This window comes from Dipodomys spectabilis, unplaced genomic scaffold (genome assembly GCF_019054845.1).
Source record: "Dipodomys spectabilis isolate Male_0828 unplaced genomic scaffold, ASM1905484v1 ptg000141l, whole genome shotgun sequence".
NCBI lineage: Eukaryota > Metazoa > Chordata > Mammalia > Rodentia > Heteromyidae > Dipodomys > Dipodomys spectabilis.
The window spans coordinates 2,104,095-2,129,962 of NW_024870818.1; the positions used below are offsets into that span (position 1 = coordinate 2,104,095).

The 25,868-nt window shown below is 45.3% G+C and overlaps 1 protein-coding gene across 1 annotated transcript in view; it reads left to right on the forward strand.

The window, feature by feature from the left end:
• The first annotated feature begins 211 nt into the window (after positions 1 to 211).
• The window catches only part of Spred2 (sprouty related EVH1 domain containing 2), a 126,608-nt gene continuing 100,951 nt past the window's right edge, over positions 212 to 25,868 (forward strand). Inside the window, exon 1 of the mRNA XM_042691255.1 lies at positions 212 to 632. Coding sequence (XP_042547189.1) covers positions 607 to 632 — 26 coding nt within the window. The 5' untranslated portion in view covers positions 212 to 606. The remainder of the gene's footprint in view (positions 633 to 25,868) is intronic.

Sequence of the window (25,868 nt, forward strand, 5' to 3'; positions counted from 1 at the left end):
GGCGGTGAGAATCCAATATGGAGTAAATCGGTGGAGTCGAGAGATGGGGCTCAGACGGGGCGCCCTGCACCGCCTCCCAGGCGCACCTCCCCCGGCCGCCGACCGCTCCCCGGAACCGTGATTGGCCCGCCCCCCTGGGGGCGACCCCGGGCCCAGCCCCCACCGCGTCCGGCCTCCTCCTCCTCCCCCTCCTCCTTCTCCTCCTCCTCCCCCTCCTCCTTCTCCTCCTCCTCCTCCTCGCGGCAGTGCCCGCCGCCCCGAGGCGCGCTTGTTTTTCTCCGGCTCTCCCCCACCGTGGTCCCCTGCCCAAATCTCGCCCCTCCGGCCGCTCGGCGTCCGGGAGCCCCCTCCCGCTCGGCGGCGCTGCGGCGCGCGCTCCGCCGATCTTGCCCGTGCACCCCTTCCTCAGCCTTGCGCACGGCTCTCGGGTCGCACGGGTTCCCTCTCTGCTTCGGCGCCCCCTTCATCTCCAGCCCCCCCCCCCCCCACCCAACACTACCACCAAATCAGGCGATCTCGGAGATGTGAAGAAGGGGGGTGAGCGGACAGGAAGATGAAGGGAGCAAAGCTGCCCGCCGCGGGACAGGCGTCTAGGTGAACAAGAAAATGACCGAAGAAACACACCCGGACGAGTAAGTTCGCGGCGGGGTGGGACGAGGGTGCCCCGCCGGAGTAGCCGGGGGGCCGGGATCGAGGACGCGGCGGCGACTCGCCGGGTGAACTTGGCTTCGGGTGCAGCGACTCGCTGACCTGTCAGGCTGGGGTGCAGGATTCCCCCCGCTGGAGTGAGGCGCGGGCGAGCGCTGCCGCGGGCGGGTGGGGGCACGCTCGGGGTCGGCGGGCGGCCGGCTGCTGCGGGGGCCAAGGGCGCGCGGGTGACCTCGGGGCGGTCCCCGCTCCCTCTCCGGGGACTCCCCCTCTCCATCCCCTTCCCCGATCCTTGGCTGTCCGCGCGGAAGATATGCGCCCCCCCCCCCCCCCTGGCTCAGGCTTCTCGGGGTCGATGGATTTGTACACGGTGACTTTGTGACTCCCGCCCTGCCTTCGGCTCCCAGGTCCGCTCCGGAGCCCACTGGGGCCCAGGCTCCGCCATTTCGTTTTCTTGAATCGCTCTCATTTGCATACCACATTTTCATTCATAAAAAACACTGCAGTGCGAGGGGAGGACTGGCGCGGGCGGCGCGGGGGTCTGTGGAGCCGGGGTCTGCCGGCGGGCCGGTGCATCGGAGCCGCCCCAGGGCTGCTTGGTGGTGGGTGGGGGTGTGTGGGGGGGTCCCGTAGCGTGCGGAATGCGTGCACGCGCTTGTGGGCCGGGTCCACGCGCCCCGCGGGGTCTGGGCCCCTCGGGGATGGGGGTGGGGGGCGGATCCGAAGCGTGTGCCGCGGAGGCGTGCGGGGCAGCGAGGGGGGAGGGAGCGCGCGCGCGTGTGGAAGTGTGTGTGTGTGTGTGTGTGTGTGTGCGCGCGCGCGCGTGCACGTGCAGGCGTCCGGGGCCGAGGGGGAACAATGCTCCGGGGTGCTGGGTTAGAGGGGCTCCTGCGCCGCCCCGCGCGGGATCCGTGCCCGTCGCGGTCCTCTGGGCAAGGTGCAGCTTGCTCCCTCCTCCGAGCGGCGGGATCGAGTTGGGGTTTTATTATTTGTTTTTTTTTTTTACCCCGCCGGAGGCGGTTCCCGGTGGAGCGTGACGGGGCCGGAGCCGGTGGCCCGGCGCGACCGGTCGTAGGTCTGGGGTCCGTGCGGTCACTCAGCGGCCGCGGTGGCTGCGGATCGGTGGCTTGTCCCCGCCACCAGCCACTCTTTTTATTTTATTTTTGTGAATAAGACACTCTCCTTTATTGTCACATGATATCCCTCCTCCCTTGCACATTCATAAATCCGGAGCCTGCCTGGGCTCCTGTTCATTCAGTGCTGCCATTAGCTAAGGTAGCGGTGGCGCCGGCTCGGGCGCGGGGACGCGTCCGGGAGCATCGTCCCCTCGCTGCGGAGCAGGGGGGCTGCGTGGACCTAGTGCTGGAAGGCCCTAGGCCTTTTGTGGGTGGGGGTTCCCCCCCCTCTGCGTTTGGCGCTTTGGGATTCTAGAGTTCAGGGAGGGGAAGTGACTCAGGGCTGGGCTGCAGGGAGGCTGGCAGCTCTTGCAGCAGGTGACTACCGTGTTCTACTGGAAGAAATGTCACTTGTTTTAGAAATGTCCTTTTACCCTTTAGCATTTGGGGCTGGGCTGGGTGGGAGAAGGGGGTGGTGCTGCTGCTGATGTTTTGCTAAGGGAATTTCCTTCCTTTGGGCCCTCAGGGATGCTCCCCCAAGTCCCCAACACCTGTGCACTGTAGCGGATGGTCTTTCTACTTTAGTCGTTTTGCTTTGCCTTCCTACACCTATGGTGAAATAGGAAAGGGGAAAAAAGTTATATTATGGCTGATGGAGTATGAAAAGGAAAGGCAGTTCTGTCAGGCTTTGCCTCTTGTTGAACTTGGGTTGTTCTTTGTACGTGCACTTGAGTAGTGAGGGATCCTCTCCTTATTGTCAGTGGCCTTGGGAGTCCTTGGAAAGGTTTAATTACATTAGGTTGCTTGGCTTATGGCTTGGTAGTGCAGGCCTGGCCTCGTCTTGTTGTTGTTGTTGTTGGTTGTGGGGTTTGAACTGTGGGCTTGGGCGCTATTCCTCAGCTCTTCAGCTCAAGGCTAGCTACTCTACCACTTGAGCCACAGCACCACTTCCGATTTTCTGGTGGTTCATTGGAGATTAGACTCTCAGGGACTTTTCTGCCCGGGCTGACTTTGAACTGCCATCCTCAGATCTCAGTCTTCCCAGTAGCTAGAATTACAGGTGGGAGCCACCAGCGCCCTCACCTTTTTTTACAGCATCACATTGGTCTTGCATCCTACATCATTTGCTATCAAAGCTAAAGGACTTCAGAGATGGCTAGCAGTAAACAAATATTGCCATTTCCAGGCTTTCAGAGCAAGTTCATCCTCCACTGTTGTGAGAAACCCTGTGGAGACAATAGATATTGGAGGATAGGTTCTAGTTTCTGTTAGAAAATCTCAAACCTTGGGCCTTAGCCACTGCAGAAATGGCCTTCTGGGGTTACTTGTAATGAGATGATTTTGGCCTCGAACAGGAAATGCCTTGGAAGGGAACAGCAACACGGATAGTGAACTGCCATTGTAGTCACTGTCCATTGTATTTTGAGTCTTATGTAATGACCCTGCTGAAAATTTTATTTGAAACATTAGTGCCAGTAAAGTTTCTCTTTCTGACTTACAGAACGTGCCATGATTGCTTTCTTTCTTTTTGACCACACTATCTGGGAGCTTAGAGTTTAAATTATTGCTTCAGTATGGTAACCATATTAACATTTTGCTAGATTGATTACTCCTTTTATTTTTTATTTATTTATGATTGTAAAGGTGATGTACAGAGGGGTTACAATTAAATCAGATATTGAGTTACATTTCTTTTTGAACAGTGTCACCTCTTTGATTACTCCTTTTAGATATGAAATTTAGTCTGTTGTTTATCTTCTAATGTTTTTTATTTTATTTATTTTTTTTAAAGGTCCTGGGCCTGAACTCTGGGCCTGGGCGCTATCCCTCAGCTCTTCAGATCAAGACTAGCCCTCTACCACTTGAGCCACAGTGCCACTTTCAGCTTTTTCTGTTTTTGTGGTGCTGAGGAATTGAACCCAGGGCCTCATGCATACAAGGCAAGCACTCTACCACTGAGCCACCTTCCCAGACCCTCTGCTAATGTTTTATATTTGAGATCTCATACTTTCTGGAAGCAAGCAGGATGTGTAACTTGAAAACAGAATTGGTGACATCAGACTGGAGACAGAAAGATAGAAAAAAGAAGTTTGTCTGTTTGCTTTTGTGATGCTAGATTATGGGATCTAGAATCCTGAGCTATTTCCTTAGCCCTTAAAATAGATTTCCTGGGTAGTCCACAACATAATTAAAAAAAAAATTTTTTTTCTGGTCATGGGGCTTGAACTCTGGACCTAGGCACTGTCCCTGAGCTCTTCAGCTGAAGGCAAGCACTCTATCACTTGAGCCACAGCACCATTCCAGTTTTCTGATGGTTTATTGGAGATAAGAGTCTCACAGCCTTTCCTGCCTGAGCTGGCTTTGAACTGCAATCCTCAGATCTCAGTCTCCTGAATAGCTAGGATTACAGACGTGAGCCACTGGCACCTGGCTATAATTAAAAATTTTATAAAATAGGTTTAAAAAGATATTTAATATCAGTGTAATAAACCAGAATCCTGAAACTGGTAAACTAGTGCTTAATTAAAACTAAGAATATTTTGTCTTGTAATGTTCTTTCTTTGTGTCAATTTAATATTCCTTTTATGTAGATGGTAATTCAGAAAGCCAGCCTGCTTTTGTTGATGGTCCCAAGAGATAGTTTCCTAATAGAAGATGCACTGGCTATTTTCCTTTGATCTCACTCCAGACAGAAATGCATCTTCAGATTTACATTTCTGCTGATTTTCTTTAAAAATTTAAAAAGTTGGCCTGAGGATGTAGTTCAGCAGTAGAGTACTTGCCTAGCATACACCAGGCCTTGGGTTCCTACTTGTGCGTGACACCTACACAAAAAGCACCAACAAAGTATTGAAAGTAGTCTTTTTTGGTTAGTCATGGACTTGAACTCAGGACCTAAGCACTGTCCCTGAGCTGTTTTGCTCAAGGTTAGTCTACTACTTTGAACCACAGCCCCACTTCTGGTTTTCTGGTGGTTAATTGGAGAAGAGTTTCATGGACTTTCATGGACTTTTCCTGGGACTGGCTTTGTTTTGAACCACAACCCTCAGATTTCAGTCTCCTGAGTAAATAGGATTACAGGCATGAGCCACCAGTGCCCAGCTGAAAGTAGTCTTTATATATAGGAATGGGAATGTTTTTTGAAGTCAAACAGATTTTGTCTGTATTTTATCTTTTTTTTGTCGGCTGTGGGCCTTGAACTCTGGGCCTGGGAGCTGTCCCTCAGCTCTTCAGCTCAAGGCTAGCACTCTACCACTTGAGCCACAGCACCACTTCCAGCTTTTTCTGCTTATGTGGTACTGAGGAATCGAACCCAGGGCCTCATTCATGTAAGTCAAGCACTCCACCACTGAGCCACCTTCCCAGCTCCTAAAAATAACCCACTTCTTGCCAGCTTTACCCTCAGTCATATTTTGTCATACTGCTAGAAGGTTCTCTATTGAAAAAAGAAAGAAAGAAAGAAAAAGTTAAATGTTTTTGCAGAGCCACTTCAAAGACTTGACAGGCATTGAGACTTTATACTGAGAAGCTTGTGCTTATTTTTCAAAAGATGAGAGAACTCTGTGAAAACACAGTACCATTTTCATACTTTACAAAATTAAGACTAATTCCCTGATGTCTTCTTACCACTCAACCTGAACACATCTGAAAAAAAAGTCCTTTATAACTAGTCAGCCAGAGAGCAAAGGCCCTGAGTTAAATGAATTAATAATCCATAAGCAAGGTTTACTCAAGATCTGAGTCAAGTTATTTACATATCTTGCAGTGGTTTTATGGCATTGAATAGAAATCAATCCTGTCTATTTTGGTGGAGCTGTTTGAGGATGGAGATAGTTTATTTATATGAAGCTTACAATAGGTTTTTCTATGTGGCATTCAGATGAGTGGCTCAGCTTGTTAATTTTTAGAGAGCCCTGTGAAGGACGTGTTACTCCATTTAATTGAGGCGTAAGCCTACATACAGTTCCTTGTCCAAGACAGCAGGGGTTCTTGTTTTTGTTTTTCCCAAATAGCACGTGTTACATTTTCTGAGCAACTCTGAGATAGATGGTATTATCCCCATTTATAGATGGGGACACTAGGCTCAAAGTCATGGCTTTAATAACTGAAGGAGCTAGAAATTGAATGCTTTCAACAGGAAGAGCTCTGTGTTCCTAACTAACCACTGTTGGGAATGGGAGCAGGAGGAAGCCAACTTCAGTGAACTCAAGAATCAGGAAGGGCCTCAGTTTTAGGCAGGCTTTCTACCCCAAGCTATGATCCCTGGCCCCCAGTCTTAGTCATTCTGACTTCAGAGCTCACATCATTTCTGCCAGTCATGCTGTTGGTCCATAGTTCATCTGAATTGGTAACAATCTGTCATTGCCATGATTTTTCTTACTTCATTTCTCTTCCCTGAAAATGCTGGGAGGCATGGGTGCATTCTGCATTAAAGCGAAGTTAGATAATTTTAGGGTTGAGAATTTTGTGATTCACCTCAAGATTATAGAAGTAGAGGAATTCAGAATTCTATCACTAGAATATTAGAACTACAGTAATTGAAGTTACAACTGCAGAATAGTAACCCAAATTTGGGAAATATTGATCCATTTTCTTTGTGAATTAGCTTTAAAAAAGAGAGTGTGTTTCTGTTCTACTTATATAGAATTCTTTAATAATGTTAAAAATACAGAGTTGATTGCAGAACTGGAATCTTGGTTCACTTACTGGAAATGGAAAGTCTTGGGGAAAAAAAATCTTGGAAAGATCTTTAAGGATCTTGTAAACCAAGACCTGTCAATGTGTACCATTGGGTGTATTTACTGCAAGGCCTCACAGCTAGTTTGGTACTAGTCCTGGCTCAGGCTATTAGCACATGCTATCTCCATTTTGGCCATCTAAGTCTTTTGTGTTTTCTAGTTCCTTTCACAAAACATATATAAGTGAAATAGTGGGAATACCAAAAACTTTCGCTTGTATAGTCTGCCAGTCTGCTTATTCTTGCTTATTGCTTGGTTGCTTTTTTTTTTTTTTTTGGTCCTGGGCTTGAATTCTGGCCTGGGAATTGTCCTGAGCTTCTTTTGCTCAAGGCAAGCGCTCTACTACAGCACCAGTAATGGCTTTTTTGAGTAGTGTATTGGAGCTAAGAATCTCACAGACTTTCTTGCCTGGACTGACTTTGAATTGCTTGCAATCCTCAGATCTTACCCTCCTGAGTAGTGAGGATTACAGGCAGGAGCCACCAATGCCTGGTTTGTTTTGTTTTTGTTTTGAGACAAGGCCTCACTCTTATTTAGTCCCCAGCTGGCCTGTAACTCACTGTGCGGTCCAGGCAGCCCTCTAACCCCTGATCTTCATGCCTTTGCCTCTGAGTGCTGGGATTACAGGTGTATAACATATACCTGTTTACTGGTGCTTTTTGTTTTGAATTCTTTTTTTCCCACCTACGGATACAGTTCTGCTCATTCTCCAGCCAGCGCTGAGCTATTCCATTTGAGAGGTCCTTTTTGACTTTTTCTGCTCTATCCCTATTTTCCTAGTCAAAACTGATATTTTTCACTTCACATTGTAGTAGTTGTCCCCATGTAGAAATTGGGCTTCTCCTCAGCCAGATTCTGGGTTATACTCTGGGGTTACTTTTCAGCTGCTTAGTTTTTAGTCATGTGGGAACTGGAAAGTACCAGATTTATTTATTTGTTTGTTTATTTATTTTGAGACTTTCATTGTATCACCCAGGCTGGTGTCAAACTCTTGGGGCTCAAGAAATTCTCCTGCCTAAGTCTCCCAGAGTAGCTGGAATTACAGGCATGTGGCACAGTGCCTGACTTGCAAGTAGATGATCTTGAGCACAGTGAAACAGGGCCTGTGTTTCTAACTGCAGGGGAATCTGCAGAAATCACGATATTAACAATTTGCAGTAGCTGTGGGGTTCTGGTGGAGTCTTCACACTTTAGGTTGGAGACAGCTGTGCTGATGAACTCCAATATTGGCAGAGGTCCGACATTGCTGGCTGAACACAAATACACACTCTAACAGCAGAATCCTCAGAAATGGAACAAGATGATAATGGAGGTAGAGCAGGAAGTTTTAGTCTGTGGTTTATTTGTTTTGGCTCATTTTGTCTTAAGGAAATTGAACTTGCGTTTTCTTTCTTTTTCTTTTCTTTTTTTTAAAGATCTAGTCGTATTGATAATTTTATTTATTCTTAGAAATGTTTCTTTTTCATCAGTATGTCAAGCTAGGCATTCCTCCGTAAGGTGACATTTGTCACCATGAAATCAAAGGAATATTTCACACTGATATACACAGTATCCTGTGGAGAAAAAAAACATACTGTCTGCATGCTTGTCCTGGGTGGCCATGAAGAATGGTTGTACAGTCTCACATATACTTCAAGTCCAGGAGTAGTAAAATTCTTGGTATTGACTGGTATAGGAATTTGCCTTAATTAATTTCCAGCTATGTCATAACTTTTTTCCCTTTTTCAGTTAATCTTTATGACTAGTATGCTCATGTATGGCCTATTGCACATGTGCACCAATTGTGTTTATGTTACTTAACCACTAGCACAGTTTGTGAGAGAGAGAGTGAACTTAATAACTTAATTCATGTTCTTGATTTGGCCTTTTTGCTTAAGGATGGAAGGGGTGACTAATGCACACTTAGATGGACCTGTTAAATTGTAACCCCCTTGTCCAACCTTTTTTCTTTTTTTTTGCCGTCATGGGGCCTGAACTCTGGACCTGGGCGCTGAACCTCAGCTCTTCAGCTCAAGGCTGGTGCTCTACCACTTGAGCACAGCGCCACGTCTAGCTTTTTCTGCCTATGTGGTGCTGAGGAATCAAACCCAGGGCCTCATGTATGCAAGGCAAGCGCTCTACCACTCAGCCACCTTCCCAGCCCCCCTTGTACAGCCTTTTGAAGTGAAGAAAAAAAAATTAAAAAGAAAACATTGTTTACCTATACTTAGAGAGTGGAAGTAAAGAAATGGATTTTTACTTCATCCCAGCATTTAGCAATTGGCATTGAAGAGATTAGAACAAATTCAGGCAACTTGTAAAATGTATGACTATGGCTCCCCTCTGTGTACTGAAATAATGATTTTTTTTTTTTAAACCTACTTGTTTCTGTTCTTAGATATATTCCCCATGGTCCATTCACAAATGCTTAAAATTTAATTAAATGGTTGAGTATCTTAATTGCCTCTCCTTATTCATTTGGTAATCATATCTTTGTCTTTTCATTTTCATGATTTATTCCTGTTGCAACCCTCCGAGTGTTCCTTAATCCACTGCAAAGGGGAGAAACGCAATAACAGAGACTGGACCAAGGAACTGTGGTTGGGGCATCAAGGGACCTATAGCCAGCAAAGTGATCCAAAGTTCCAATAACCAAAGTTTTTATTGGTCTTGTGCAAGGAAATAAGGTGCAAACTTCAACTTGTGACAATATTTTATATACTAGTGACCTTATTCTGGGAAGGAGAGCTAAATACTAAAAAGTCTACAATTTGCATAAACCTAAGTCCACCCTTTGGCTCCTACACAGTTTAGGGTGGAATCTGAGTTCCCATAAGTCTGTACTGATTGACCATTCCAGGAAAACTCTCTGAGCTTATTGGGAGAAGGCATTCCAAACTCCCAATCCCTTCTAGAGTCTCATAGCTTGCTTGGATTTTTGGGCTTTTAAACCTAAGTCTAGGCTGGGAATGTGGCTTAGTGGTAGAGTGCTTGCCTAGCATGCATGAAGCCCTGGGGATTCTTCAGTACTACATAAACAGAAAAGGCCGGAAGTGGTGTTGTCGCTGAAGTGGTAGAGTGCAACCTTGAGCAAAAGACACTCAGGGAGTGCCCAGGCCCTGAGATCAAGACCCAGGATTGCCCTTGCCCTCCCAAATTAAAAAAAAAAACAATCCTAAGTCACCTTTAAGCTCTCACATAGTTTAGGGTGGAATGGGAGTTCCTGTTAAATCAGGACTGATTGACTTTTCCAGAAAAATTTGCAGGGTTCGGAGAGTGTGTTGGGAGAAGGCATTCCAAACTCGCAATCCTTTTGGGGGTTTCTCACAGCTTGGATTTTCAGGCTCTCACATATTCCTCTTACTGTCTCCTTGCATTGCTTTGGCTCTGTCCAGGGCGGGTGGTTCAGGTAAGCACTGTTTGATTTGCTCTGGATTCTACCCGGGCTGCATAAATGCACAGGGAAGCTGGACCCTCTGTCCTTCTAGGAGTATGAAGAACTTACTGACCCTTGTCCCCATGGCCTGACACAGTGCTGAGAACATAGTAGCCTTTCTACAAACCTGTATTGATTGAAGTACATACTTGCTAATGGAAAAAAACAAAGTTTTACTTTATAGAAAAATTTAATAATGGTTGAACATGCGTGGCACATGGCTGTAATCACAACACTGGGGAAACTGAGGCATGAGGATCACAAGTTTAAGGCTAGCTTGGGCTACGTAGGGAGACCTTGTCTCAACCAAAAATTATTCATGTTACTCCTACATCCGAAAAGAAAATTTGAGATGGCCTTTTCAAGACTACCAAAGGGAAGAATTTTATAATGATAGTAGAATGAATATGGGCTCCTGGGCTTCTTTCGGATGAAGTGTACCTGCTAAGAGTCTGGGTTACTGAATGGAGGTTCATTCTGCTGGAACAGGCATAGTTGGTCAAAGCATTAGAAATAGGAAAACATAGCCAGGCACTAGTAGCTCATACCTGCCTTGAGCTGAAGAGCTGAGGGACAGTACTCAGGCCCAGAATTCAAGCCCTACCACCAACCAAAAAGGAAGAAAGAAATAGGATAACCTAGATAGAACATTTTATTGCAGTTAATTGGATTTAACTGGAGATAAGTGTCTCTTGGAATTTCCTGCCCAGGCTTTGAATGGAATAGTGATCCTCAGATTTCAGCCTCCTTAGTAGCTGGGGTTACTGGGTGTAAGCCACTAGTACCTGGCTTAAGTATCTTTCTTTTGAGATTTACAAGGCAGGATAGATGCCATTTTTAGCTACTTTTTGAAGCAGGAAATGAGATTCTCACCTTGCTTTTATTAGGAGACAAGTGATTTACTCAAGTTTCTTGGGGAGCTTGTGGGAAGAAAATTAGAACTTAGATGGCCTGTCCTGCTGTTCCCTTTGCTTTTCTAAGTCTGCCCTAGTGGATCCCTCTAGAATAAATAGCTCTTTTGTGTTTGCAGTGCAATATTAATAATGCCGAGCTCTGGTTATGGACCCTTTTTTACTTGGTGATCTTAGTTGGGGCTTTTTGGTGGTAGAGATTTTGGACTTCTTTCTACATCACTTGTCTGCCCTTTTACTATCAGTGTTCCTCTCCACCTATAGTAGCAAATGTGGCTGCCTTCCCATCCATTCCCCTTTCCTGCCTAAAAAAGTCTTTATTACCAACAGTTTCAAAATGTTTCAAGTCAAAAGTCAGTAGGCTTAGCCTGGTGCCAGTGGCTTACCACCTGTAAGCCTAGCTACTCAAGAGGCTGAGAGCTGAGGATCATGGTTCAAAGCCACCCTGGGCGGGAAAGTCCGTGAGACTCTTCTCTCCAATTAACCACCATGCTGTGGCTCAAAGTGGTAGAGTGCTAGCCTTGAGTAAAAATCCCCAGGTCCTGAGTTCAAGCCCCACAACTGACACACATACACACAAAAAGTCAGTAGGCTTGGAGAGGCTGGGCTGGGCCTGGAATTCTTCTTTAAGGGGTTAAGTTGGCTTAGGACATGTTTTGTCTACTTGCATGCCATGTTGGTGTTACATTTTTTATTTCTAGCCAAGGAATAAAGTGGATGAGGGTGTGGGAATTCAGATATAGTGCTGGACTCATTTAATTTAATCCTCAACATCTCAGTGGTTTTATTCATGCTACAGACCTCTTACAGCTTTATAAATGTAAATAGTCTTAATATAGTTATTCAGTCTCTCTCCATTGCTTTTATTCAGTCTCTCTCCATTGCTTAAAGGTTAAGTCAAATCTGTTTTTTCTCAGGCGCAAAAATTCCAGAGAAGGTGTGCCCTGCCAGGATGAAGTACAGTGGTCCAGCGTCTTACTTTTGGCTTCATGGTCCCTTCTCCTTTCCCATCTGTGTGTGAAAAACCAGAGTCTGTTCTGTAAACCAGCTTTAGGGCTGCACTGTTCATATGTGTGTGTGTGTGCACACCCACACTTGCTAGTACTGAGGCTTGAATTCAGGGCCTCGGTCTTGCCCCCCCTCATCTTTTTCACTCAAGACTGGCACTCTACCACCTGAGTCACAGCTCCTTTTCTGGCTTTTTACTGGTTAATTGGTGATACGAGTCTCATGGACTTACCTGCCTGGGCTGGCTTCCAACAATGATCTCAGCCTCTATAGGTAGGATTGCAGGCCTGCAACACCAACACCTGGCTTCACTGTCCATTTTTTTTTTTTTTTTTCTTTTTATTTGGTAGGCTGTGGGGCCTGAACTCTGGGCCTGGGTGCTGTCCCTCAGCTCTTCAGCTCAAGGCTAGCCCTCTACCACTTTAGCACAGTACCACTTCTGGCTTTTTCTGCTTAGGTGGTGCTGAGGAATTGAACCTTATGCATGTAAGGCAAGCGCTTTACCACTGAGCTACCTTCTCAGCCCTCACTGTCCATTCTTTTTTTTTTTTTTTTTTTAACTGTATTTTTTTGTCTTTTCTTTTTTGGTACTGGGGATCGAACCCAGGACGTTGTACTTGCTAGGCAAGCGCTTTGCCACTGAGCTACATCCCAGCCCTCACTGTCCATTCTTACATATCTTGTGTACTAGGAGATTTAAGGAATACTAGATTCTAGGTGTTGATTTAGAGTAGGGTAGAGTTTGGGTTTTATTCATTTAATGTGTGCCAATACTGGGGCTTGAACTTGAGGCCTGGGCACTGCCCCTTAGCTTTTTCTCTCAAGATTGGCACTCTACTATTTGAACCACAGCTCCACTTAGCTTTTTGCTGGTTAATTGAAGAGTCTCACAGACTTTTCTGCTCAAGCTGGCTTTGAACCTTTATCCTTAGATCTCATCATGAGTAGCTAGGATTACAGGTGTGAACCACCAGCTCCAGTGTTAGATACTTTCATATGATATGCCTTAGGATATAAATACAGTGTTGCTTTGATGACTGATTGATTGCTAGAATTGTTTTCTCTTTTGCAAGTTTCTGCTTGAAGGAACAAGCTAGAAATACAAAAGCCAACAGCCTTGGGCTTCCCCAAGGGAAAAACTTAATGCAAGGCATACCAGAATCCCCTAAGAAAAACAAGCTCTTCAAGTTGTTTTTAGGGCATAAGAGGAAAGAGAATGTGTCTGTGCCCGTGGGCTGTCAGAGGAGCTGAGAGTTTGTGAGTATTGTACATACCTTCATGGATGATGCAATGTGCCGGAGAGTCAGGTGTCTACAAACTACCGTTGAGGAAAAGATTCCTGGAGGTTATCTTGTCTGAAGTCACGGAAGGCTTTATATTATTCTTGTTTTCTTTCATTTTTGGTACTAGGGCTTGAACTTGGGCTTTTTCTACTCAAGGCTGGTACTCTAACACTTGCGCCACACCTCCATTTCAGCCTTTTGGAGGTTACTTGGAAATGAGTCTCCAAGACTTTTCTGCCCCAGCTGGCTCTGAACCTGAACTCTCAGATCTCAACCTCCTGAGTAGTTAAGATTACAGGAATGAGCCACCTGCACCCAGCTAGAATTTGTTATTTTTTTTTTTTTAACCCAGGTCTATGACTCTAATTGCTACCTCTGTAAAAGGACTCCATGTCATAACTGCATAGTGCTTAGTTTGCTTACATTAAAAAAAAATTATGTGCCAGCTCACCCCTGAAATCTTAGCTATTCAAGAGACTGAGATCTGAGGATTGCAGGTCAAAGCCAGCCCAGGCAGGAAACTCTGTGAGACTTTTATCTCCAATAAACCACCAGAAAACCTGAAGTGGTGCTGTGGCTCAAGTGGTAGAGCGCTTACCTTGAGCTGAAGAGCTGAGGGATAGCACCTAGGCCCAGAGTTCAAACCCCACAACTGACTCCCCTCCCCCCTACAAAAAAAAAAGATTCAGCTTGAATTTAGGTGGGAATGATCAGGAAGAAGGTTTTCTTACCTTAGGGCTTAAAAAAGTTCTTGTTGGGGCTGAGAAGATGGCTCAGTGGTAGAGTGCTTGCCTTGCATGTATGAGGCCTTGGGTTCTATTCCTCAACACCACATAAGCAGAAAAAAAAAAAAATTCGTAAGTGGCACTGTGGCTTAAGTGGTAGAGCACTTGGCCTTGAGCTGAGAGACAGCACCCAGGCCCAGAGTTCAGGCGTCACTACTGACCAAAAACAAAAAAAGTTTTTGTTGAACATCAAGAGATCCAAGAGGGGCTGGGAAGGTGGCTCAGTGATAGAGTGCTTGCCTTGCATGCCTGAGGCCCTGCTGATTCCTCAGCACCACATAAGCAAAAAGAAAAAAGCCGGAAGTGGCACTGTGGCTCAAGTGGTAGAGCACTAGCCTTGAGCTGAAGAGCTGAGGGACAGCGCCCAGGCCCAGAGTTCAGGCCCCATGACCGGACCCAAAAAAACAAACAAACAAAGAGATCCAAGAAATCCATCACATAGGTATTCAAAGGCCCCAAACTATGCATGATGCCTGGCATTCTGCACCTTCTACACAAATCAGTCATGAATGGAAAGCCTGCCCTGGGAAGCAGGCAAGCCTCAGCCCTAGAAGAAATCACAGGAAGTAATTAAACAGAGAAGGTCAGAGAAAGAGGAAGTGGTTGTGTTGTTTCTGATGGGAATAGCAATAGCATTGTTGTTACTGAGGATCTAGATGTTGAAGTTTAAGTCTCCTGGAATGTGACTGCTTAGGAATTTGATTGTATTTAAATTGGGTCCCTTTTAAGTTTATTCTTTAGACAGCAATCTCCTAGGGAAATGAATTGCTTTTAGGTCTTATCAGGAATCCCCACGTGCCTAAGCAAAAGTCTTAAGTGAGAGTTGCTTATAGCTTGGCAAATTGCACTTAAATGAAATGAATGTCAAGATTATTAGAGGTTAATTTTAGGTGTCTGGAGTTCTCCCTAATCCTCCTGATTAAACACTTTAACCATAATAGTTTCCTTAATTGGAATAATGATGGAATATTAGCATGCATATTAAACCATTTACCCAAATTTGAATAGGGTTAAAATGCAAATTATCCATCACTTGTCAGTACTTATACTTTAGAGATAATTCCTGGGGAGAAATGGGAAAGAGATTGGAATATGAATTGGAATGGGGCCTTCTACTTGTGGGCGAGCCAAGAATACAACAGATAACTGAAGATAAGTGAGAACCTCTTTGTTAACTCCCCTCTCCTCCCCTCCCCCAAATAAAAAAGCACTAAAACTAGAAAACCTGTGATGTTACTTAGGCATGAAGGTGGGTGCAAGGGGCTGTGTTAGCCTGTCATGGCTTTCTTTCAGAGGAATATGCATGAGAATTAGGGTCCTTCCTCACCATGGTTTAGCTTGCAAGTCTAGAACTCCCCAGCTGGCAAACAAGTGGGACCCCAGATGCACTCCAAGTGTTTATCACATAGATATACATTCTCTCTTCTCATGTCTGTAGGTGCATTTATAGAACAGTAGTATGCAACCTCATTAGAATACTGCTCAACTCATAATCATTGTGGAATGTAAGTGTAGTCCTTGGGGAGGAATGTATTATCCTGGCGTTTATTCCTTTGAGTCTTTATACTTGGAAAGTTAGGAGTTTTTGGACTCCACAGTGTATTAGGTGGAAGGTATAAAGGAAACAGGACACATTTCAGTGGAGGTAGTTTGGGGTGTTGAAAGCTAGTACATGTTTTTTCTCTGGAGACAAGGTATCGAGTTAGGGCTTCTGATTAAAGGAGGGCTAGGGGAACTAATCTGTCTTCCCACTCTACCCTCCTCTGAATTCCTGTTCTGTACCATGCACAACTATAATATTCTCTCTCTCTTTCCCTCTCTTTCTCTCTCCCCTCCCCTCCTCCTCTCTTCTCTGTGTCTGTCTCTTGTCTCTCTCTCTCTGGCTTGAACTCAGAACCTCACACTCTCTCTTGACTTTATTGTTCAAGACTGGTTCTCTTGTCACTTGAGCCATACTTCCATTGCCAGGTTTTTGCTCGTTAGTTAAGAGATAGGAGTCTCAACCCGGTGCTGGTGGCTCATGCCTGTAATCCTAACTACTTAGAGGCTGAGATCTGAGGATTGCAGTTTGAAGCCAGCCAAGGCAGAAAAGTCCCAGGAGACTCTTTTTTTTTTTTTTTTTTTAATTGTGAAAATACTGTACAGAGGGGTTACAATTACATGGGCAAGACAATGAGTACATTTCTTATCAAGCATTGTAGCCTCCTTTGTTTCCCCTTCCCATCCCATCCCATCCTTCCTCCAACCCCCGCCCCCCCCCACTCAACCCTCCTCCCCCGCCTCCCAAAGTTGTAAAGTCCCTTTTCGACATAAGGACTCGTCTCATTGTTGCAATGGGTCCACCTGTATCCCTATTTAAACAATTTGTTTTTTCCCTTCCCCTCCACAAATTATACCAACATCAAATACAGTGAAAGCAGGGGTTATACCGTGGGGGAGGGACATACAAAGCAACAAAGAAATAATCTTATAAATGTGTTAGAAACAATCGCATGAAAGAAAAAAAAATTTGAATACATTTCTTAGGGTTCAGTGGATCAAGAAAATGTGGTATATATACACAATGAAATTCTGTGCCGCCATCAGAAAGAATGACATTGCCCCATTTGTTAGGAAATGGAAAGACTTGGAAAAAATTATATTAAGTGAAGTAAGCCAGGCCCAAAGAAACATAGGTCCCATGGTTTCCCTTATTTGCAATTACTAGTATATGTCTGAGACAAGCAGAAAAGATCAGATAAGTTAATGCCAGGAGACTCAATCTCCAATTAACCACTCAAAACCCAGAAGTCTATATTGTGGCTTAAGTTGTAGATCGCTAGCCTTTAGCACAAAGAAGCTCAGGGACAGGCCTAGGCCCTGAGTTCAAACCCTACAACTGACAAAAAAAAAAAAGAGTTCCACAGTTTTGTCTAACCAGGCTGGCTTAGAATCTCCATCCTCAAATATCAACCTTTTGAGTAGCTTAGATTATAAGCACGAGCCAGCCACCAGCCCATTCACTGTGTGTGTGTGTGTGTGTGTGTGTGTGTGTGTGTGTGTGTGTGTGTGTGTGTGTGTGTGTGTGTGTGTGTGTGTGTCGGGCTTGCCAGCCACCAGCCCATTCACTGTGTGTGTGTGTGTGTGTGTGTGTGTGTGTGTGTGTGTGTGTGTGTGTGTGTCGGGCTTGAACTCTGGGCCTGGGCCCTGTCCCTGCACTCTTCAGCTCAAGCCGAGCGCTCTACCGCTTGAGCCACAGCACCACTTCCAGTTTTCTAGTGATTTATTAGAGATAGGAGTCTCACGGACTTTTCTGCCTGGTCTGGCATTGAACCACAATCCTCAGATCTCAGCCTCCTGAGTAGCTAGGATTACAGGCGTGTGCCACGGGCGCCTGGCCCCATTCACTTTATAGTGCAAGATAAGCTACTCCCAATACTAACATCTCTGGAATGGATTTCAAATTGCAAAGAGGAAAGATACCTGGTTGCCCTGTGTGCTCCAGACTCTAAAATAAAGGAATTGACTAAAATAGTACTGAAGGACTCCATTCACCTCAATTATTGGAATGAGACTTCATGCTTTAAAAAACACAGACTTCTTAGAGAAAAGTTTTCTTTTGAAGAGGGAAGAATATAAAGAAGAAATAAAACTAACCAAGGGAGAGAGAGTTCATTTTCCACTAAGTGGGTTGAGCTGAGTTCCCTAGGACTTGGGAAAAGATGATGATGGCATTTAAGGGGAGGGCAGGTGAGACAAGATGGGGAGAGGGCACTTTTGCATCTAGAGGTTTCCTCCATAGGTAGGGACATTCCACCTCCAAGGTTCTGCTGGGGAGGTAACAGAGGGAGACAGAGAGAGAGAGACAAGAGACAGAGAGAGAGACAAGAGACAGAGAGCCATAGTCAATTCCACAGTCAATTCCACTTAGAAGAATACTGAGTGCAGGGCTGACAAAATAGGTGTTTGGGCTCCTGTTCTTCAAGTAGAATGGCTGTTTAAGGCTTTGAAGCAAAGAGCTGATGAAGTGTAAAGTTAAAATTAAACTAGTGAGAGGATATAGGCTAGTCTGGAATCAGGGATGCCAATAATCATAAAGTACTATGAGTGAAGATGGTAAAACTTCTGCTCCAAAGAGTTTGTCTTTCCGTTCATTAGAAGCTGGTCAAAGGGGCCTGTGATATTTTGAACAGAATTAACCAACTTGCTTTGGAGATGAGACATCCAGGTTTGAAATAACCCCAGTGAGATTTTGTGGGGTTTTTTGGACTTGGTATCTTTACTTCACCAGTTGAAACTGTCCTGGTCAATTGACAGGTGTATTGCCCTTCCTCCATCAAGTGTTGGCACCTGCCTACCACATATTAGAACTCGAGAGATCTTAGCAGGATAGGAGCTCAGCTCCCTCCTTTGAGGGAATAGTCCTGTGAGGTCAAGTAATGAATGACCCAGTCACTCAGCTAGTGGATGGTTTAAGCTATACCAGCCAGATAGCGTCTGGCCTTGGTTTCTGTTTAGAGTACCATGTTAAATATTCATGACGTTTGCTACTCCTAAGTTGTCAAACCCTCAAGAGACAGGAAAAAGAAGGTGGAAATGGGAATCGGTTCAGATCACTGGCTCATATAGACATTGAACCATCCACCTTGCTGATCTTGACACAAGACCCTGGATACGAGGAACATGGATGAGATTCTGAACACTGTTTCTGTGTATCTGGCTTGCAGATGACAGAGATGGGTCTTCAGATACAGGAGGCTTGGGAATGGAGGCAAGGCAGAGTCTGCAGCCCACTGTCCTGGGAAAGGAGATGAGATGAGTACTTGAAGAAACATACATGTCAAGTCCCAGATTTTTGCTTTTGGCTACCAGAAAAGTCTATAAGACATTACCTTGCTCTTTCTTCCCAGCTCCCTTACCTTTCTGTTCTTTCCTGTGTTTGCCTAGGCCGTGTGGCAGAGGCAACAGGAAGTAATATTTGATATGCAGGTCTCCTGGGGTGGAAGGAGGGTGGATTCCAGGGTAGGAAGGGTGTGGGTTGGCTCATTATTGTGAGAACTCCATGGACTTAGAGCCAGCAGGTGCTGTTAGAGCAAAGAGAATGAAGGAGGGACAACTGACCTGATCATGTAAGGAATAATTCTATGATTTCACTTTTGTCAGTCATGGGGCTTGAACTTATAGCCTGAGCGCTGTCCCTGAGGTTTTCTTGTTCAAGGCTAGCACTCATTTTGAGCCACAGCACCACTTCTGGTTTTCTGATGGTTAATTGGAGATAAGAATCTCAAGGACTTTTCCTGCTTGGACTGGCTTTGAACCACAATCCTCAGATCTTAGCCTCCTGAGTAGCAGGGATTATAGAGGTGAGCCACTGGCGCCCAGCTAGATTTCACTTTTGTTGTTGTTGTTCATGGGGCTTGAACTTTGGGTCTGGCCACTGTCCCTCAGCTCTTCAGCTAAAGGCAAGTGCTCTACCACTTGAGCCACAGCACCACTTCAGGTTTTCCAGTGATTTATTAGAGGTAAGTGTTTCATAGCTTTTCTTGCCTGGGCTGGCTTTGAAACGTGATCCTCATATCTCAGCCTCTTGAGTAGCTAGGATTATTACAGCCAGAGATTTCACTTTTACTTATACTTCTCTAGTAGGTGTGGGGCCAGGCATGTACCCCTGGGCTTAGTATTTTATTGGCTCCTATTAGGTCTCAGGCCCAGGATAGCCTTGAACAATCATCCTTCTGATCTCCCAGTGTGCCCATCCTACTCTTACTTTTTTATAAGGCCATTGCCCCATAGGGTGACTTCAGCTAAACTCAGGATTATTCTTTGTACTGAATCACACATAGAAAGTCATGGCTAAGGGCATGTAAAAACCTAGGCTTGAGGAAGAATAAAAATCTCCACATGAAGACACACTGTATCTGAAACCACAGTCCAGTGCAGCAGATGCTTTGGGAGTATGCGTGCACACCCCCCATTCACCAACACCTACTCCCCCCTCCCCCCCCCCCCCCCCCCCCCCGCCTTCTACCATAGTTGAGGCTTGATCCATTTCCCCATTCTGCTTTTAAAATGTGTTTTATCAGTTACGCACTTCGCAGGGAATAACAGGATTCACACTGCTCCTGTAAGATAGGAAGCTTCTGTTTTCGGAATGCTTTGGGGCTGCTTAAAGTCCCATCCAGCCTGTATCCCCCCCCCCCCCATTCTTTATTTTCCATGGTCAAGCCCCATTAGCTGGGTACTCATACTCATGAAGGGTCCCCTGTGAGCCTAAATGGTTTGGTTTGATTCTCCATGCTTTCCCTACTGATAGGCTCTTCCCTAGTTCTCTTGCTCAGTATCTGGCTGTGTAATAGTAGTGGCCATCTGTGGCTCCCTCTGCACTCTTCTGTATGGTGTGTTGGTTGGCTTGTAGCCTGAAACAGATCCAACCCCACCCCAACCTGTCCAAATAAGGACAGTTTATCAGTATAACAAGAAATCAAGGTCATACATAGAGCATATCTGGAGTTGGTTGGGATGTGATGGAGGAAACAACCTTTCTGTCTTTTGCTCTTTGCTTTTTTGAGATTGGGTCTTGCTGTAGAGCCTAAACTGGCCTGGAACTCACTATGTAGCACAGACTAGCCTTGAACCTCATTATCCTGCTTTAGCCTTCCTAATGCTGGGGTTACAGTTACATACCACCCTGCCCAGTTCATCTTCTGTTCTTAATCTTTTAAATCCTCCACAGTCCAGTTGAAATAGAATCTCCCCTATCCTGAGTTAGTAGTTTTAAAATCCATGAGATTCTAAAAGACTGATCAGGCGTGGAAGGGGAAATACCCAACCATACCTAGAGGGTTGCATCCAACATAGACAGTATTGACAGAGAGCAGCTGCCTCTTGTTAATGTGTCCTGGTTATACCTACAGAATGACATTAGTGGCTTTATTGCTGGTAGAAATATTGTACTTTCTCTTTGCAAGTTAGATAGTCTCTGTGGGAGGGGTAGCCCAAATAGATGGTACATGTAACATGAGATCATACAAGACAATTAAAACAAAATCAAGGAAGTGGAGTTATGGCTCAACTGGGTAGAGCACCAGCCTTAAGTAAAAAAGCTTAAGGGATAACACCTGGGCCTTGAGTTCAAGCCCCAGTATTGGAAAACAAAACAACAATTCTAAATGTTGATCCAAAAAGTTTTTTTAATTGAAAAATTCTGAAAGCATATTAAAAAAAACACCTACAGCTGTCCAAAATTAGGACTGTTTATTATTATTATTATTTAAAAGGTTTGGCTGACACTGAAAAGGCCCTATTAATTTTTTTCAGATGTTCTCCTGGGTGATGTAACACAGATGCCCCAGGGGTATGAACTTAGTGATTTAAATGGTTAAACTAGTACCTAGAGGATTTTAATTTTTTCCCCCCATTTATTTATTTTTTGTAGAATGAAGACCAGTAACCTTACAGGAAACGAGACTAGTTGTAGAATTTGAAGTTTTGACAAACCTTGGTTTACATGGAACCCAGGAAAGCAGAATAATATGCTTTACCTAGAAGTGAAAAATCACATTGACTTAAAACAGATGTCTCTGGTGAAGGCAGAAGCCAGCTTTCAGGATTGTAGCTTGTCGCATGGAAGTGAGCCACTATGTGGAAGTGTGGCCACAGCCCATAACTTATTTCAGTGGCCTAGTGGAAAACATAAGGGGCACACTTTAAAAAATGGGACAATGTTCTGTAGCCATCAAACTGTGCATGTTAAAAAATGGTTAAAATGGTCAGTTTTAATGCATATATTTTGTCAATGTTTTAAAAACATTTGAAGAACATAGCTGGGCACTGATGACTCATTCCTGTAATCCTAGCTACATAGGAAGCTGAGATCTGAGGATCTGTAGGTTTGAAACCAGCCAGGGCAGGAAAGCTCATGAGGCTCTTATCTCCAAATAAGCAGCAAAAAGTTGGAAGTTGGGTTGTGGCTCAAGTAGTAGAGCACTATCCTTGAGCAAAAAAAAAAAAAAAAACACCTCAGGGACAGTCCTCAGGCCTTGAATTCAAGCCCCCAATACCAGCACTAAAAAAAATTAAAATAAAAGCAAAAACACATTTAAATAACAAAGTCAGTGAAGGCCTTGATAAGAACTCAAGAAACTTCCTGGGGTGGGGGTGGGGGAATAGTATCCCTGTACTCCTCAGAGGCCAGACTCCTATATACATCCCTATTAACACATTTTGAGTTCCTTCCTTGCCTGTGTCCTCTGATCTAGTTCTCTTCTTCCCTCCCCTCAAAACATTGCATAGACCTTTGAGGCAGATGAATTTTGAAACTTGGCCAATGTTGCCCAAAGTTGTATATCACCTTAAGGGCCCTGCAATTTATTAAGCATGGGTGTTTCTGTTTTAAAGCATCTTTCAGACAATGTTGCAGTCAAGCTGATAGTAGAGCTTGGGCCTATGTGAGGTCTGGAAGGATTTCATGGAGACTTCTGTATGTTCATAGGCCGATAGGCCCCTGGGCCTAGCACCTCTTAACCAAAGTTTCCACACCCTCAGCAGGGCGCCGGTGGCTCACAGCTGTAATCCTAGCTACTCAGAAGACTGAGATTTGAGGATTATGTTTCAAAGTCATCCTGGGCAGGAAAGTCCAGGAGACTCTTACCTCCAATAAATCACTGGAAATCTGGAAGTTGTGCTGTGGCTCAAGTGGCAGAGTGCTAGCCTTGAGCTGAAGAGCTGAGGGACAGCGCCCAGGCCCAGAGTTCAAGCCCCATGACTGACAAAAAAAAAGCCAAACACCCACAAAAACAACACATCCTCTTAGCACAAGTACTCATCCCCCCCATCCTTCTTTTTTCCTTTCTTTTTTATTTTTTTTTGTACTGGTACTGTGGATTAAATTTATTTGTTTTATTTATTTATTTATTTTTGTTGGTTGTGGGACTTGAACTCGGGGCTTAGGCGCTGTCCCTCAGCTTTTTAGCTCAAGGCAAGCACTCTGCCACGTGAGCCACAGCACCACTTCTGGTATTCTGGTGGTTTATTGAGATAAGAGTCTCATGGAAGGGCTGGAAAAGTGGCTCAGTGGTAGGTGCTTGCCTTGCATGCATGAGGCCTTGGGTTCGATTCCTCAGCACCACATAAGCAGAAAAAGCGGGAAGTGGGGCTGAGGCTCAGGTGGTAGAGCGCTAATCTACAGCTGAAGAGCTGGGGACAGCGCCCAGGCCCAGAGTTCAGGCTCCACAACCGACCAAAAAAAAAAAAGAGTCTCATGGACTTTGCTCCCTGGGCTGGCTTTGAACCGCCATCTTCAGATCTTAGCCTCCTGAGTAGCTAGCATTATAGGCATGAGCCACTGGTGAGCAGCTGTGGATTAAATTTAAGGCCTCACACTGTCATTTGATTTTTTGCTCAAGTCTAGCATTCTACTGCTTGAACAGCACCTCCATTTCTGACTTTTTGGTGGTTAATTGAAGCATAATCTCATGGATTTTCCTGTCTGTACCGGCTTGGAGCTGTGATGCATCTTCAGATCGCAGCCTCCTGAAGAGCTGGGATTACAGGGATGAGTCACCGCTGCCTGGCGGTACTTGTTCTTGATTGTTGGAAACTGTACACTCATTTATTATAAGCTGTAGGCCTGGCGCTTTTCAGCCTTGAGAAACATTTTTAAGTCACCATATTTAATACTTAATTTGGTGATCTGTATCCAGTAAGAAGAAGGAAAAAAAAATGTTGGGCTTTCCGCTTTGGAGTTAGCATTATTTATGAGGAAGCACACAGCCCTTCCAAGAATGAAAACAGGACCCAAAAATCTGGCAAATTAAGGGAGCCAAGAAATGTCCTACCGCAGAGAATGACCTTCGGCTTCTGCTTGCATGGATATATCTCAGAAAGGAACCTTGGCTCTTATATTACAGGGACGTAGTCAAGTCTCTGCTTCTATGGAACCATGGTTCTCTGCAGCAGTGACCATCATTCTAACCACCCAAGGAAACTGCCTTCTCATGTGCTGCCCACACACATCCCAGTCGTCTGAGAGCACACAGGTCTTGCATGCTTTCACAGGGGAGCCCAGAACTGAGCTGCTTTTCTAGTGGCCACAGCTTCTTAGTGGTTGTGATACTTGTCTCCCGTGGCTTGGGGCCATGGCCAGTGTAAAGGCACCATGCTGTTGGTGCGGGAAGTTCATACAAGTGTGGAGTCATCATCAGTATAGCAGACATATCTCCCCTTGATAGGGATGCTTGCTCACTTCCTGGATGATTTACTGGTCCAGGTATGGAGAAGGGGGTTTGCTCCTGCTCCAAGGATCTCTCTCCACTTCTGGGTGTTGGGGCTTGGGTCTTGTGTTGTCTAGGTGGAGGCCTTTGGTAAGAATGAAGGGGAATGGAAGTGTTGTCTGGGCCACCTACTCAGTCAGTGCTCAGGAGGGCTTATTAAAAATACAGATGTCAGAGGCCCACCCAGACCTCCCGCATTATTAGCCTCTGTGGGTATGGGGCCCAGGAAATGAGTGTGTTTGAAATGATCTTCAGGTGATTTGTCTACTTGCAAGCCCAAGTTGAGTTCCATTTCCTAAATTGTAATCAGATCCTTCAGGTTCATTTTTCTTACATGTCTTAACTACTGAGGACTCAGAAATTGTAAAGGCCACCTTTGTGCCTTCCTCCAGCCACCCAGAGCTTTTAATAGTTCCTGAGTATGTGTTTACACAATCTGTATTTTATGAAGTCCATAAAGACATATTTCCCCAGCAAATCACCAGCCGCTCCAAAGGTCAGCTTCCCTAGACTTGTATGAAAGGCACTTAACTCAGAGTCAATTAACACGAAGACAGAAGCCAATTAAGGTAAGGAAGTGAGCTGGTTGGCCAACATTCCACCCCTCCCCAGTGTCCCCTGCTGTGCTCACTTTTATAAATCCCTTCAAGCCAGTTACTTCACACACCCTATGCATGGGTGGCCCAAAATTACAGCACACAGGTAAAAGTGTCATTTGTCATGCTGTTTAAAAGCCTGTAATGTAACCGTTCAGTGATGTCATCTTAGTACTCTTGTCACTGATGAATGGCCCTCCCTGATGCAAGCAGTGGGGACATCATTGAATGTGAGGGAAGAAGGAAGGGGAGACCTTTTGTGCCCCCAGTCCTACTTTTAGGAACCTGCTCTTGGCCCCTCAGTGATTTCTGGAGGACTTAATGAAATAATGTGCCTGGCTCCCAGAAAGCAAATGGTTCTACTCATGATAATTCTACTGTAAAGGCTGAAAAAAGCCTGGCACAAGACCTGACCCACATGGTCAGCAGGTACAGTAGTCCAGAGCATCCTCAGATATTGGAGTCATCTGAGCCTTAGGTTCTCATGTGTGATCGAGGACCCCCCCCCACCCCCCCCCCCACCCCCGCTGGCCAAACCAGAAACTAGCTTCGCACTCTGCATTCAGAGCCCTGCCCCAAAGGAAAAGAGTAGACATGCAGCAAGCTCCTTCCACTTCAGAACCTGTGCGTAGACTCATTACCTTCTAGAGAAACTTTAGCCTTGAGGAAAAGCTAGGCCCTCTTAGTTTTTACCTAGTGAGGTTAAAAACCACCTATTACCAGGGAATTTGTTTTGACCTTACAATGGGGAGGATGAATGGGAGCACAGGTTATGCTTTGAAAAAGGAGATTCTTCCTGAGAGGTATGTGTAAGTCCCAGGAAGGATGCCATCCACGCCAACTTGGGACTAGTGAAGGGACTGGAGTTTGAACTCAGGGTCTTACACTTGCTAGGCAGACGTTCTGCTCTGCTCCCAGTAGAGTAGATCCATGCTCCAAGCTCCATTTTGCTTTAGTTACTTTTTGGGTAGGGTCTTGTTCTCTTCTTTCTTTTGCTTCGATCCTTTTACCATAGGTTACCTGGAATTGCAAATGTGGCTGCTAGTACCACACTATGGCTTATTTGTTGAGATGGGGGTTTCACTAACTTCTTTCTTCTCCTTCAGTGGTCGTAGACT